This window comes from Ricinus communis, chromosome 7 (genome assembly GCF_019578655.1).
Source record: "Ricinus communis isolate WT05 ecotype wild-type chromosome 7, ASM1957865v1, whole genome shotgun sequence".
Taxonomy (NCBI): Eukaryota; Viridiplantae; Streptophyta; class Magnoliopsida; order Malpighiales; family Euphorbiaceae; genus Ricinus; species Ricinus communis.
Genome location: NC_063262.1, coordinates 23,114,659 through 23,129,634, shown reverse-complemented (window position 1 = coordinate 23,129,634; position 14,976 = coordinate 23,114,659). Strand labels below are relative to the sequence as shown.

The 14,976-nt window shown below is 33.2% G+C and overlaps 3 protein-coding genes across 4 annotated transcripts; 2 read left to right on the top strand and 1 right to left on the bottom strand.

Annotated features, from left to right (window-relative positions):
- Positions 1 to 6,170: 6,170 nt before the first annotated feature.
- On the top strand, positions 6,171 to 10,071 carry LOC8271162 (SNF1-related protein kinase regulatory subunit beta-2). 2 transcript variants are annotated; one of them, XM_025159302.2, is made up of 5 exons: positions 6,171 to 6,283; positions 6,461 to 6,651; positions 7,445 to 7,626; positions 7,711 to 7,873; positions 9,574 to 10,071. In XM_025159302.2, exons 2-5 carry the CDS (start codon positions 6,463 to 6,465, stop codon positions 9,889 to 9,891), a joined length of 852 nt encoding a protein of 283 aa, XP_025015070.2. In that variant the 5' UTR covers positions 6,171 to 6,283; positions 6,461 to 6,462; the 3' UTR covers positions 9,892 to 10,071. The 2 variants fall into 2 exon arrangements, with proteins under 2 accessions (XP_025015070.2, XP_002530210.2); XM_002530164.4 differs by lacking the exon at positions 6,171 to 6,283 and having other exon boundaries at positions 6,312 to 6,651.
- A 393-nt stretch (positions 10,072 to 10,464) lies between these two features.
- LOC8271163 lies at positions 10,465 to 11,289 on the bottom strand. The gene is made up of 3 exons (XM_002530165.4): positions 11,046 to 11,289; positions 10,880 to 10,949; positions 10,465 to 10,788 (listed from the first exon to the last, which is right to left on the bottom strand). The coding sequence occupies exons 1-3, from the start codon at positions 11,182 to 11,184 to the stop codon at positions 10,644 to 10,646; spliced, it is 354 nt and encodes a 117-aa protein (XP_002530211.1). The 5' UTR covers positions 11,185 to 11,289; the 3' UTR covers positions 10,465 to 10,643.
- A 1,763-nt stretch (positions 11,290 to 13,052) lies between these two features.
- Positions 13,053 to 14,039, top strand: LOC8271164 (LOB domain-containing protein 1). Its single transcript, XM_002530166.4, has 2 exons — positions 13,053 to 13,312; positions 13,425 to 14,039. Exons 1-2 carry the CDS (start codon positions 13,136 to 13,138, stop codon positions 13,761 to 13,763), a joined length of 516 nt encoding a protein of 171 aa, XP_002530212.2. The 5' UTR covers positions 13,053 to 13,135; the 3' UTR covers positions 13,764 to 14,039.
- Positions 14,040 to 14,976: the final 937 nt, after the last annotated feature.

Genomic DNA, 14,976 nt, shown 5'->3' with positions numbered 1-14,976 from the left:
TTTATTCTTATAAAGGATTTACAACAAACTGTTATTTTAGGATCCCCTTTTATCAGTTTAATTATTCTTTTCAAAGTAACTACTGCTGGTATTATTTTCAAAGCCAAAGATTCAAAAATTATTTTTCCTTTTTTAGAAAAATCTAAGAAAAGAAATCTCAATCTTATAAAAACTCACTCAATTTATAATTTTGAGATAAATACTTTAATTAAAGGAAAACAAATCCAGTTTTTCCATCTAAAACAAGATATGAATTTAAAAAGAATCCAAAGCCAATTGCAAAATGATTTTGTCCAAAAAAAAATTTCTGATTTGCAAGAGAAAATCAAAAAAGAAGTTTGTTTTGACCTTCCTAATGCTTTCTGGAAAAGAAAACAACATATGGTGGAATTACCATATGAAAAAGAATTTAGTGAAAAATAAATTCCTACCAAAGCCAGGCCTTTCCAAATGAATGAAACTCTAGAAAGACATTGTAGAATATAAATCAAAGATTTAGAACAAAAGGGTTTAATTACCAAATCAAGATCCTCCAGGTCGTGTGTAGCCTTCTATGTCAACAAAAATAGTGAAATAGAAAGGTGAACACCTAGATTGGTAATTAAGTACAAACCTTTAAATAAAGCTCTAAAATGCATTAGATATCATATTCCAAACAAAAAATATCTTCTTCAAAAGCTTCATTCTGCTTTTATTTTTTTCAGAGTTTGATATGAAATCAGGATTTTGGCAAATCCAGATTCATCCTAAAGATCGGTACAAAACTGCATTTTATGGTTCCATTTGGCTAGTACGAATGGAATGTGATGTCTTTTGGATTAAAAAATGCTCCTTCTGAATTCTAAAAATTATGAATGACATTTTTAATCCTTATTTAAAGTTTTGCATTGTATACATCGATGATGTATTAATCTTTTCAAATTCTCTAGAGCAACATTTCAAACATTTGGAGACATTTTTCTATGTTGTTAAGAAAAATGGTCTAGTTGTTTCAAAATCTAAGGTATCTTTATTCCAAACAAAAATTAGATTTCTTGGACACTACATCTCTCGTAAAACTATCACCTCAATTGAAAGATCTCTAGCTTTTACTTCAAAATTTTTAGATAAAATTTTGGAAAAAACTCAATTACAAAGATTCCTTGGCAGTTTAAATTATATTATGGATTTTTATCCAAATTTAAACTGTTTAGCTAAACCCCTCCATGATAGATTAAAGAAAAATCCCCCTGCATGGTCTGATGAGCATACAAAGATTGTTCAAAGCAATAAAAAACAAGTTTCTGAAAATCCATATTTATATCTAGCTGATCCATCTGCATTCAAAATTGTTGAAACTGATGCATCAAATTTAGGTTATGGTGAAATTCTCAAACAAATTCACAACAAAAAAGAATGCATTGTTCACTTTACTGCTGCACACTGGAATGATACTCAAAAGAATTATTCAACTATCAAAAAGGAAATTCTTTCAATAGTATTATGCATTTTAAAATTTCAAAGTAACCTTTTAAATCAAAAATTTCTTTTAAGGATTGATTGTAAATCTGCAAAAGAAGTATTGCAAAAAGATGTACAAAATATAGCTTCAAAACAGATTTTTGCTAGATAGAGATTCGAATATATAAGAGGAGATCCGAATTCAATACCACACTTTCTAACCAGAGAGTTCCTTCAAAAACAGGAGTGACAATACCGAGAAAAACGAGAGCAAAAGATAAAGAAGAAAAGTCAACAGTAAATACAAAAGCTGTTCAAAGCCCAAAAAATGAGATTTTTTCCTCCTCTTCAAAGCCTATCAGACCCCGGACTGAGATCATCCAGGAAGAAATAGACAAAAGCAAAGTAGACCCAGCCCAAAAGCAATTTCAAATTTAGGAGTGGCTTGCACAGCAAACTCTCGAGTTTTTAAAAATGGTCGAAGAATATTCAAAGAAAAAACCTGTGGTTGAAGTCCAGCCAGAAATTTCTCCAAAGTCATCCTATTCTTCAAACAAAGGTAAAGGTATACTCCTTATTCCTGTTTCAAAACCTGAGATAGTAATTTTTCCTCAAAACCTATCTCAAAACTCTCAAAGCATTTCAAAGCCTAATTCACAAGAAATAGTTTTGTCTTAAACAAAACTTTTCAAAACCAATGAATACATAGAAAAGCAAAACTTTCAAAGCATTTTAACTACTGAGGAAGGATTCTGTACAAAAAGTCCCTCAAAATTAGTTTCAAAAGTTTTTCCTTCAGGATGGTACTTTAAACCTTGGAATAAAATAAAACCCCAATCTTATTACCAGTCTATCCTAGAGGTAACTGGTTCTGTAAAATTCAAACACTTCAAAAAGCATAAAGACCACAAAGACCCAGCTTATTCCATATGCACCATTCAAAGAATCCTTCACCCTTCTGATTGGGGAATGGATTTATACTCGTCAAGATCTTTTCCAACCTCCCTCCAAAACACCTACATTTTAAGCCTCAATACAACTTTTAACTATTGGGATTACCAACAACCTTGGTTTAATACATTTCTCTAAAAATGAAGGACAAAACCATTCTTGGCTTTTCTACTTCGACACAAGCATAATCCAAACTTCTAAAATCCCATATTGGTTTAAACAATAGTGGAATTATTATGGTAACGTTCCAGAAACTATAATACTAGAAGTTCTCCCTTTGTTTAATCTATTCAAAGCTCACTACAAAACCAACAAAATAAAAAGATGTTTTCCTCCCTTGCTTTTATTTTGTTCAAAGTTCTTCCTCCCGTGGATGTGTGTAGTATTTCCATTTCAACCAAGCAGCAAATGGAGAAATCATTCTTGCCCGAAGGTTCAAAGTTAAATGGTGGGATAAACTCAACCACCAAGAAAAACTATCTTCAAAGATGGTACAAAGTTTTCTTACGAAAAATAGCTTCTTGCCAGCTCCCAAAGAACAAGCTACCTTCTTGGCACAAAAGTCTTTTATTCTTCTAAAGCTAGCGGCGGCTCAGACAGAAGAAGATTTCCTACAATTGATCAAACAGTTGTCAGAAACCGCCTCTTCAAAAGGAAAATCTAAAGCTTCATCTTCATCTTCCAGCACCAGCTCAACAACAATTGATTTAGATGGTGATTCGAATGAAAATGACTGTTTTGGGATATTTAAGCCCATCAAATGATATCCTTGTAAAGCCCTTAGGTTGAAAACCAGAAATAGCAGCCAAGTTAATTTTCTGCAATAGGCCAAATACCCAATAAGGAAAAAAAGTCTTTTCAAAAGAGAAAAAAATAAATAAATGACTCTACACTATTACTTAAAGAAAATGGTGAAGATTCCACAATAATGAAGCATGGCAGACAATTTTTGCTTCTTTTCAGAAAAGACATGGAGCCCCTCACTCCATTATCGAAAGCATCCAAAGAAAGAATTATTGAGGTCCAAGGCTGAAGACCTCTATAAATAGAGGAGTTATAAAAAAAGAAGGCAGACTGAAAAATCACAAGAAACTCTTGTATTCTTCAAGTTCTACCATCAGAAATATAGTAAGAAAAAGAGAGAGAAAACCCTTCATCTTGTATTCTACTACTCTTGTAAGTTATATTTCTTTGTTTAAAGCTCTTTGTTTAAAGCTCTTTGTTTAAAGCTTTCATTTCAAAGTATTATATATTTATTTATTAATAAGAATTTGCTATTTTCATTCTACATTGTTGTGCATATTTTATAACAAGTATATGCTCTGTGCTTGCCTCGTCTGAGAATCCTGCACATCAAAAACTTGTTATTGTCTCTTCCCTTGGTATAAAAGATTTTTACAAATGATATACTTTTTTATAAAATGTTAAATATTATTAATAATTTTATACATATTTTCATAATTTATACAATATATATATTTTTTGATATATTTTAAGGATCTATTCAATAATATCAGTTTTAGTATCAATTTGCTAAATTACTCTGAAAGTCTCGGTTAGTATCATCAAAATCCCTCTATTCTTATTTATATCACTAAACTATCTGTATTATTTTATTTGTATTATTTTATGACTAAAATACTATTGAAATAATAATATAGCGTCACACATATCAAAAGTTAATTTCTAATTTTATTCTATATATGCTATATCATCATCGAATGAATTAAAAATAAATAAAATAAAAATTGATGGATTAAATTATAAATTTTTAATTATTACTAAAAGTTAACAAAAAAGGATTTTCTCTCTTCGCCGTTCTTCCCTCTCCTCCACCACTTCCTCCTCGTGGCTGGTTGGCGCTACTTGGCCACCAAACTCTCTTAAACCCATTGACGCAGATTCTGATAATCTGTCAAGTACTAGTGAAATGATTGAAGCTATTAAGTTTCATCCTTGTGTATCCAAGTTGCTAATATTTGAAACTTTATCATCAATACTTACTATGCAAATACAAATCACTTTGTTTCCAAGTAATGGGTTTATCAACAGCCGCTCTGGTAACTATGCCATTCTCGACGGTGAAAAGCTCATCCATGTTTATCAAAGCCTGGGCTTATAAATATAGACATGGTGGCATCACTACGTAGTTTGGCCAGAAAATGAAGATTGGTGGAAGAGAGGGAAGAACAGCGAGGATTCAGAAAAAAATGAGAATTATTTTGTTAACTTTTCTATTAACTTTTAGAAATAAATAAAAAATTACAGTTTAGTCCATCAATATTCATTTTATTTATTTTTAATAAATTTAATGATGTGTCATTTATCATATAAAATTAGAAATTAAATATTTTTTATATATGTGTCATGCCACATTATTATTCTAATTTTGATATCAATTTCATATATCTTAATATTTATTTAATATACATCCGTTAGATAATTAGTACATGAAATTGACAACATACATGTACAAATTAATTAATTATATTAGCATATTTAGTAGTGTGTTATTATATTTTTATGAACTTAATTTATTATATCTATTTAATATTTTTTAATATTTATTTTAATATAATATAATTAATAAATGTTATTAAATTGTATTTAAAAATTAAAAATATTTTGTAAAGTAAATATTAAACTCATGAATCGTACATTTAAATATTTACTTTTCGGTTGGATACATGAGTTTTGTAAAAAAATGATTTTGCCCTTCAACTAGATTTTTAAAGAAATGTAGGCAAGTGTTTCAGTGTACCAAATTATATTTAAGAGGGCTCAATAGTAACTTATTATTGTAGCCAAATTACTATTTTGGTCCACACTTTCTCTCCTCGACAACTCCTCCCCGTGTTCACTGTCGCTCGGCCGTTGTCTCACCGCCAAACTCATGCCAGTCACTGTTCTCGATGTCGTCAGCCTTCTACCACCATTTATTTCAACAGAAACTGCCGGTTAACGACGAAACAAGAAAGACAAACTTTCGCGATGATTACCGATGTCAATTTACCTTGTTACTGGCCTCTCCTCACCAATCCGACGTCAAAAATAGATTATTCAACCCCCACGACTTTCGACCTGACCTAATCAATCTCGACGTTTGCTCTTTGACGATGAATGGATCAAAACAGTAAAAAAAGAATATAAATGACATACTTTTAAAAAAACACCGTATATAATGTGATTATATATATATATATATATATATGTATGCTATAAAATTGCTGGACAACTGACCTTTCCTTATGACCAACGGCAGCAACAGAAAGGCTGTGGCAAAATATGGCATTACCTGGTCCCGAGCTTAACTAAAAACATATAAATAAAATGAAATAAAAAAGTTGAATATAAAAGAAAGAAAAGAAAGCAGATGTGGCAAGTTTGTATTAGTTTAACTGTATGAACTGTAAAGGAAACGAATAGAAGACAAAGGTGACACTTAAAAAAATAGTGATAATATAATAAGCAAAGCTAACATTCACTTTTAAACCCAGCATCATTAGTCCACCACAGGATCTTCCAAACTCATTGGAGAATAAAATTCACTTTACATACACGCACAGATTGTTTTCTCTCTGTTATAAGAAAGAGAGAGAGAGAGAGAGAGGACAAATTGCACTTTCCATTTAAAATGAAAAGAAAAGAAGAGTAAAAAAAGAAAATAGCCACCAAACCAATCAATCAATCAATCAATCAAAAACATCAATAAAATTAAATTAAAGCTGCCAAGCACCAGGAAAAAAAAAATGTTGTTGCTTCTTTTACTGGAGTTAATTATGTATTGCTTCCTTTCTTTTGCTTATTTGCAGTGATGGTTAAGTTTGTATAAGTCCACCAAACCCCACAAAGTTACTTTCTTTCACTACTACTCTCTCACTCACTTACTAGGGTCTGTTTCTTGGTCTGCTTTTCTTTTCTTGTTTTATGTCATGCTTTTCTTTTTGTACGATAAAGATGTGATTTAAAAAAAAAAAAAACAATTCCTTAATAAATTTTGATAATCTTTTTCTATAATCGAGGCCTAATATTTATCTGGGTTTTGATTAATTCCTTCTATTTTTATCAGGGATGGGCAATGCTAGTGGCAAAAATGATGGAGAAGGCAGTACAGGAGAAGGTTATGAGCAAGAGGGTATGGAGTTTGCTGCTGCACATGATAGGGGTGTATATATAGGAGCAGAGCCCATGGTGCACTCCGCTCCTCTTAGTCCTAGGACTAGAAGATATCTTCAGCTTCCTCTCATTTTCACTCCACAGGTCTGAGTTTCTCTTTATTCTCTATGTATATATTATGTATACTTCCATATAAGTAAGTTATTTATTCTTTTTCTCTATTCCTTGATCTTTGATGCGTATGTTAGTTTCTTCCTTAATCAGACGCATATATGTATTTAACTTTGCAATAAAATACATATAGGATGGAATAAAGTCAAAGTGAAGAGTGCCATCAAAAATATTTATGTATGTCAAAATTCTATGTTTAGATAAGAAAGGTAATCTCATTTGATTATGTCCAATGGCTAATTCAGAATCATTTTGAGTTTCTTTATGATTGATTTCACATGCTAATGGAAGTTCAGTTACTCGATAGAGCTAAAAGTCAGAAAATACTTAATATAACGTACTCGAATAAGGAAATTCGCAGACTGACTCCAACAAATTTGAGACTGTAGCTTAAATGATTGGATTGAGTAGTGATAGTTCTGATGCAGTTAAGGGAGAATAGATTTAAGGATTTAAAACTTAGTTACGAGGTTCAGTTTTGGGGCTCTTTAATAATTTAGGATGTGATACTATTTGGGAATTTTAATCTCTTCAGAAATTCCATCTTACTTAGTGTTAGTTTAGGATGAAAGTTTAAGGATTTTTCATCCTGGTTTAGGATTTCATATCCTAAATTTCATTGGTTCAGTAATTATATGTTTAAGTCAGAAGTTGGGTTCTACTTGGTGTTAAATTCACTGCTTACAAGAAGCTTTTGGTCTCCATAATTTGACAATGCATAAAATTTTCCTTGCGAGATTTAAATTTGCCAGATTTCTACATCCAGGTCCCTGCAATTCGATTGCCAAGACCTGCTGAAATGATACGTGTCCAGAATTATGCATTGGCTCATAAGACAGTAGATTCTCTGGATGCGTTCAGTGAGAAACTGAATGCTGTGATGATAACATGGAGTTATGGTGGCAAGCAAGTGGCTGTTACCGGATCATGGGATAATTGGGAGAAAAGGTATTCAAATTATGTGGTGTTTTCTTTTAGGTTTGGTCTTTCAAGCCGCAGTCATAAGTAGAGAATTATCTGGTATTTTCTCAGAGAACCTTTGCATAAATCGGGTAAAGATTTTGTTTTCATGAAGATGCTTCCCTCAAGTGTTTTTCGCTACCGCTTCATTGTTGATGAACACTTGAGGTATGCTCCAGACTTGCCATGGGAATGTGATGAATCAGGGATTGCATACAATATTTTGGATGTGCAGGTACCATTGCATCTTCTTATCAACCGTTAATCCCTTTTCTTTTAATCTCCTAAATGACAGAGCCGTATTTAGATTGTTCCTTTCTGACATAAAAATGAGAATCTCTTGGAGAAGTATTTCTGGCATAGGTGATGATGTACAAACATAGAAAGAATACAAATGGACTAACCAAAATGTCTTTTATTGTTCAAAGCCAATGTAATTGACTTGATGAGAAAGCTAAATTATTAGGGGATGCCAAAGGCCTCCACCCTTCCATCCCTTGGATCCATAGAGAGAGAGCAGCGCTTTTACTTTTTCTGTTGTCAAAGAGTTGAACATGGTGAGTACTTGATCAAATTGATCAGGTCTTGTAATAACAAGGTTAAGTCTCTCTGTTTATTAGGATGCCTAACTGCATACATCACTGGACTTCCAAAACGGCTTCTTTTCTTTTAAGACACAGAATTAACACAGAAGGAACGCCTAGAATACCCATGTCTTGCGAATAAAAAACTACTGTTTGTCTGACTTGTGATTAGAATCATGAGGTGACAACCACCACGCAACCGATATTCACGCCACCTACTCATGACATAATTCAACCTCTTGCTGAAGCAGTTATTTCCTTAGATGACCCCCCAAAGTTCCTAAATTAACTGGTATATGAGAAATCTCAGAGAAACTCCAGACCATATATCTGTGGTGTGCCAATCCATATAAGGATTTTTCATACTTCGGAATTTAGAGCATGTTGAATAAACTAGACTCACAAATGCCTCAGGAGTTCAAATATAACCAAATATATATTTTCCCCTTAATTAATTCTAATTTCTTGAATTTTAATATTCGAAAAGGTGTTGCTGGTGGATTACTACATTTTAGATGGAACTGCTTGGAAGTGTGAAGCTAGGTTGGGATCGGGTAGGTTTTAGATTCCAACTGCATATCTTGTAAACAAAATGAAAATAAAAACTGTTTAATTATTAAGTACCCAATTAGCCACCTTACTATTGCAGTCTTCAACTGTTTTCTGCTTTTCATATTTCCAAGACGATTAAGCTGTTGCAAAAAGGTCTTAATCCTCCTTGCTCATTGAACTGTGAATCACGTGCTACAGTTTACCATATGGAGTCTAAATCTGCAAGCAATTTAGTCATACTGGGTGGGGAAATTAGTCTTCTACTAGTATCACAATTTACATGGTACATACTGGATACAGTTGCTAACACTCCTATGGTTACAATGATTGCCGATGTTGTTGGTCTTAATAGATATCAGCTTGTGGTTCTGCATTGCTGAGGAAGATAAATGAAAATGCCCTGATCCTATCAGTCTCCGTCTTGGACCTGATTTCATCTTACTTTGGCCTGTTGTCCTAGTAGAGTGCATCATTTGCACATCATATATGGGGAGCTGCTAAGTTAAATTCTACCCCCATTCGAAGCTTATGTTAAATGAGAAAGTGAAAGTCGCCATCGCAGCTATGTTGCTAATCAAATGGTTGTTTTAGCATAACTAGCACGCAACCTAACAGATATATCACTGAAAGCTCCTATAACTTGAAAATATCATAGAACCCACTTATTCATTGATGACTTATGCATTCTTCTTCCGGTTGTGGCAATCCGTTAAATATTTCGATAGCTCTTGTCAATGCATCCTTGAGATCATTTATGCTCAAATATTTTGCTTTTTGTTGTTGGGATCTGCTATTACAGGATGATGTTCCAGAAGCTCCAGAAAGCTTGTCCGAGTTTGAAGCTCCTCCATCCCCAATAACAAGCTACAATAATGAGTCATTAGATGACACTGATTTCAGTAAGCAGCCTCCTGATATACCTCCACAACTTCAACTAACAATGTTGAACGACAGATCTGCTGCAGAAAGTCACCCAACACTGCCAAGGCCTCGGCATGCAGTGTTGAACCATCTGTATATTCAGAACAACCGAGGTCAGCCTGTTGCACTTGGCACGTCCCATCGCTTTCTTCACAAGTATGTGACAGTTGTACTATACAAACCCTCAAGGCGATGAAAAGTAATACCATATTCTTTAAATGTCAGAGATCCTAGAGGTGGATTTGTTTGACATAATAGAAATCGTTAAGATTTAAGCTCATAGAAATAGTAAAGGGAACCAAAAAAAAGTTAAAAAATAGGTGAAAATTGGGTTATTTTTGCTGCAAACTTGACTTATTCAGTTGCCATTTATTTAGATGATGATATACTTTCTATTATTTCTCCGCATCTGCATACCTGTACTCCCTCTGAAAACATCAAAAGATAAACAAAAATGTACTAGATGGTTGCTGCATGCTGGGCAATGTTTATCTGCCCTCTCTGAGCTCTTAACTATATGAATCTTAGCAATGTCGATAAAGGGGTTCCCTGCTCTGCGATTTTAACATTTTTACTTCTCTGTACCTTAGAAATCTTGGTCGGTATGGAGAGTTGCAAAGTCATTATGCTGGTTGTTGCTTGAACAAAGCTCTCTGAATGTGCTTTACAATTCCAACTCTTTATCAATCCTACCATTGGAACACTTCAACTACTGCTAAAAAAGAATTCTGCACATGTAATATGCATATATTATACAAAATTAGCTGTGTTACAGAAAAAGCTGGTGATTTTTGATTGCCACTGAATTCAAGTTTGCTTTGGGAACATGTAGAATTAGTGTACAAATACATATGCTTATGTTTTATAACTGAAACGACTGCATTATATGAACTGAATGAAATCCAACAGTGTCATTTAGCTGCTATTGCTGCCGCATCTCTAAACAAATCATCGGACAGGTACCTTAATCCAACCATTAGCAAAAGCAATGGCTAAGATCACAAATGGGGTTGACATGCCAAAGATGATGATATAAGGAAGAGGTGTCTTCATGGGATTCTCCCCTTCCCTTTCTCCTGCAGTTTGCCAATACCTGCATTTCAGCATCACCATTAATAATTTCTAAATATGCAAAACGACACTCAAGTTCAATCAAATTTGACAGATTAGAACAGAAACTTAACTGTTCGGGTTCTTGTTCTCTGGTTATAAATTTTTTCTTTCCTTTTGGCTTAAGTTCTCCATCTCCTCCACCTAAAAAGCACAGAAACAATCTTCTCTTGAATTATATCATCCAAGATTCATTTTGGCCAATGGTATAAAAAAATAAATAGAAGCACAATGACTTACCTATAGCATTGATTTTGAATTTCTGAACCCTTTTCCTTGGTGTACTAAAAGTACAACTTAGAGGAGATGATGGTGAAAAATTTGGCAGGACGGGTATTTGGGAAATAAGAGAAGAAGAGAGAGCCGGTTTGGCTGCCATTTTCAGGAAGCTTATAAGTTATTTGCCCATTTCTTCGCTTCCCCCATATATGTTATGTCCTTTCATTTTGAGAAGAGAAGGGGAGCCAATGATATTTGCAATTGCAGACCCTAACCTTATCCAAAAAAGAAAATATGACTTGCATGCCCCAGTGTCCCATTTCAGCCCCTTAAATGTATGTGGTGTTCAATTATCACCGTCCACTGGCATGATTTTTATCATTTTCAAATTAATTTTTCTTTGGCATTCCTTCTTCCAAATGTGCTCTTGATATGTGAATTTTATTTGTTTGAGCTTAATTTTTATTAAAAAGAAGAGATGAAGTGACTTCAATCAAAAAAATTATAAATTGAAAAATGAAAAAAATTCTTTTTTAAAAAACTTCATTAAACTATCTTGTGTTTTAACATATTTCCACTTTAGGGTATGTAGTTTTCTTTTTGTTACTCTAACATTATATGAATATGACCATTAGCAAATAACGATTAAATTGCACAACACCGTTAAGAGATTCTGACGTCGCACGCAATAACCAATTTTCTTTCAACTGCTACGTCAACAGTTACTAACCGTGTAGTGCAATTTTGCCATTATTTGATAACGGTTATATTCATAGAGTGTTAAAATGATAAAAAATAAATTATATATCCTAAAATAAAAATACATTAAACCACATTCTAGTTTTTCTTTAGGTGTTACATATGTCAAAAACCTCTTAAAATCTAAATAGCTATATAAACTATCTAATTTATTTTCATGTGCTTGATTCCTGATGCTTATTATAACAGAGTAAATCGGTCATCCTTTTGTCATGAAAACTCAATATGGACTTGGAAATTTTAGGTGGTCAACACAGAAAGCACTGGCGTAAGATTCTATTAAGTAGGCGTAAGGCAATTATATTACTCCAATTTTCTTTTACATAATCTTACAGAGTTAAAGAAGGAAAAAGGTCAAGCTAAGCAGTAGCTTTAACACTATGTACAAGAAAGAGGAAAAAAATAAAAAACACCAATGTTTACTAGATTAGCAATTTAGTTGAAAATGATTCCATTCCATGATTTTAGAGCTAACCCAATATATATGGTCACTAGTATACTAATTATTAATTTAATTTATTCATTCTAGCTTTTGGACATGGAAAACAAAGAGAATAAGAAAGCAAAATGTGTTTATATTTAGGTGTTGGAATTGAAAGCATGAGAACGTCAAGGTGCTTAAATTCAAAGCATGAGAATATCATTTTCATTCAAGAGATATGTTTCATGTATACGTTTTTATTAGAAATCCAAATACAACCAACAAATCCAGTCAATGCTCCTTTTAGACCTCCACGTTACTTCCATGGAAACAGGCATCATATGCATCAGACTGATCACCAGTCTTAACTGTGTCGAATGGTCGACCAAGTCAAACACAGCATCAACAATTCGTCATGGGTCTCTTGTGGTCAAATAAGGATATGGACTGCTATAGTGTTTATCAACATTACAGGTTTGGAAGTTACTGCAGATTTTGGCATCTATAAGTTTTTGGTCTAGCAGGAAATTTAAAAATACCTGTCAAGAATAGCAACCTTGATTAGTGCAAGAACACGTGAGAGTTGAAAATCAAGAAACTGTAGAAATCGAAGGCTTAATTTGTTAGTATGTTTACTTTGGTATAGACAGTGACCACCTCCATCAAATATTTTAAGACTCTAAATTGAGAATTATTACTGCTGTTAGGTCCACTGCCTCAATAGCTAAGTGTCACACAATTTTCAACATTGTATCATCAAATTCGCCGCCTCCACTTGTTTTCTTAGCCTAAACCTTTGAAATTTTTAGCTCATCAACTGCTTCTCTTTTTGGCTTCTTCTTCTTCTTCTTCTATATTATATATAGAGATGCTTACTTGGTAGCTAAGACAACTTAGGAAAAAGTTTTTACACCTTGTACTAGTAAAAACTATGGATTCCCAAGCATTGGCAAGAGGCAAGGCTCATCAACCCTGTGCTGCTTGCAGAATGCTTCGTAGAAGATGTGACAATAATTGCGTGCTTGCCCCATATTTTCCATACGAAATTGAAAATTTTGCGGGTGTTCATAAGGTTTTTGGTGCTAGCAATGTTATCAAAATGATTCAGGTTGAATTATATTTATATTAATTTGCTTGCGTTATAATTAACAAGAACTGTATATACCCTGTTTATTTATTCATTTTCTACTAATACTAATGGTTTGATGGCTTGTATTCAGATGGTGGAGGAAACCAGAAGGGAAGATGCAGTGAAGGCAATAATCTACGAAGCAACAGCAAGGCTTAGGGATCCCGTATATGGCTGCGCAGGGACTATCTTTCACTTGCAGAAAATGGTCCATGAATTGAATATGCGAGTAGAGACGGTAAGATCTCAAGTCTTGGAATTGCAAGAACAAAGAGATCAGTTATTGGGTATTTTGACAAAGGTTCATCTTTCCCCGGCCGCCCCTGCTAATCATCTGGCATTTGATGGCAGTGATTTCTCATTAGATGGTGATAACTACATGGGTTATGATCCTGTTAAATCTCCTGTAGAATGCGACTGGATTGTGTAAGGTGCCCATATTGAAGAAGTGTGTAATTGTTCTATATGGAATTACACAAGATGTTTAGCAAGATTAGAAAGGAAGTAGAATATAATTATTGTAAGAAAATGGTTAGATGATAATTTAAATGAAGAATTTATGTGTAGGAATTCTGTAGTTATATAATCTTTAGCTATTCTGGATTCCCAAATGAAATATTGTAGACTAGTTTAAAAAGCTAATTGTGCATCCCAATTCCCATCAATTTTTCAAACCAATCTGATAGAGAATTAGGCTTGGACCGCACAGCGGTCATAGTTGTTTGAACTATATAGAGCCTAGATGCATACAGGAATTCAGGATTACAATTCCAGGAAGGAAATATAAAAAATCTCACCAAGAAAGAGACTCAAAGCTTCCAACGCCTAACAATCTTTGCTTTGTGTATTTGTCCATGGTTCAAGGCTCTTCTACTTGTCCACAGCCAAAACTAAACTGGATATAAAGAGAGGAAAAATGATGCTACAAAACTTGAGACCAAAAAAGAAACTGATGCTATAAAACATATAATTTGTTGGCTTAATTAATAATAATTCAACAAAATTACAAATATCAATGTCATACAGTCAAATAATACTTGTTCAAAAAGAAATGCAGTCAAATAATAAGTTAACGAGTTGTTAAAAGTTTTGGGCCCATCAATCACAACTAAATCCTTTTTGTTATATGTCTAAAGATAAAATTTCTTATCCAAATCTGACTATGATGAATTATTATTATTTTTTAAAAATAAAATTGAAATATTCATTCTCAAATGAAATATACGAGACCATACAAAATAAATCCATAATAAATAAAATTAAGCCTAAAAGAAGGAAAGATACTGAACAAATCCTAAGAAAAAAAGGAAGAGATGAAGTAACTACAGCCGGGACCGCCTCTACTGCTATAGTGCCATCACCACTATGGCTAAATCTCTTGATCTTCTGTTAAATTTGGAGAGATTGAACTTAATTTGCAAGGTCATGATGCTTTTATGAAACTCAACCCAAAGTCAAAGTAGAAATACTTGACATTGAAATAACTAATAGGGAGAGAGGAGGAGAGTAAAGAAAATAAAAAAGAAAGAATATTTGTAGAAAGCCTTTTTTTGCTTCTCAACGTGAGAGGAGAGTTCTTATTAATCTCTTATATATAGACTTTTCACGATCAATAATAGGAAATTTATAGAAAAGGAAATTTT

Excerpts from the sequence above, each read along its gene's own strand:
- LOC8271162 (XM_025159302.2), top strand. The coding sequence starts at position 6,463 with ATGGGCAATGCTAGTGGCAAAAATGATGGAGAAGGCAGTACAGGAGAA. Across the intron at positions 7,627-7,710 it reads TGGGATAATTGGGAGAAAAG|AGAACCTTTGCATAAATCGG; the intron begins GTATTCAAATTA and ends GTATTTTCTCAG. Across the intron at positions 7,874-9,573 it reads ACAATATTTTGGATGTGCAG|GATGATGTTCCAGAAGCTCC; the intron begins GTACCATTGCAT and ends CTGCTATTACAG.
- LOC8271163 (XM_002530165.4), bottom strand. The coding sequence starts at position 11,184 with ATGGCAGCCAAACCGGCTCTCTCTTCTTCTCTTATTTCCCAAATACCC. Across the intron at positions 10,950-11,045 it reads ATTCAAAATCAATGCTATAG|GTGGAGGAGATGGAGAACTT; the intron begins GTAAGTCATTGT and ends TGTGCTTTTTAG. Across the intron at positions 10,789-10,879 it reads AGAGAACAAGAACCCGAACA|GTATTGGCAAACTGCAGGAG; the intron begins GTTAAGTTTCTG and ends GCTGAAATGCAG.
- LOC8271164 (XM_002530166.4), top strand. The coding sequence starts at position 13,136 with ATGGATTCCCAAGCATTGGCAAGAGGCAAGGCTCATCAACCCTGTGCT. Across the intron at positions 13,313-13,424 it reads ATGTTATCAAAATGATTCAG|ATGGTGGAGGAAACCAGAAG; the intron begins GTTGAATTATAT and ends GCTTGTATTCAG.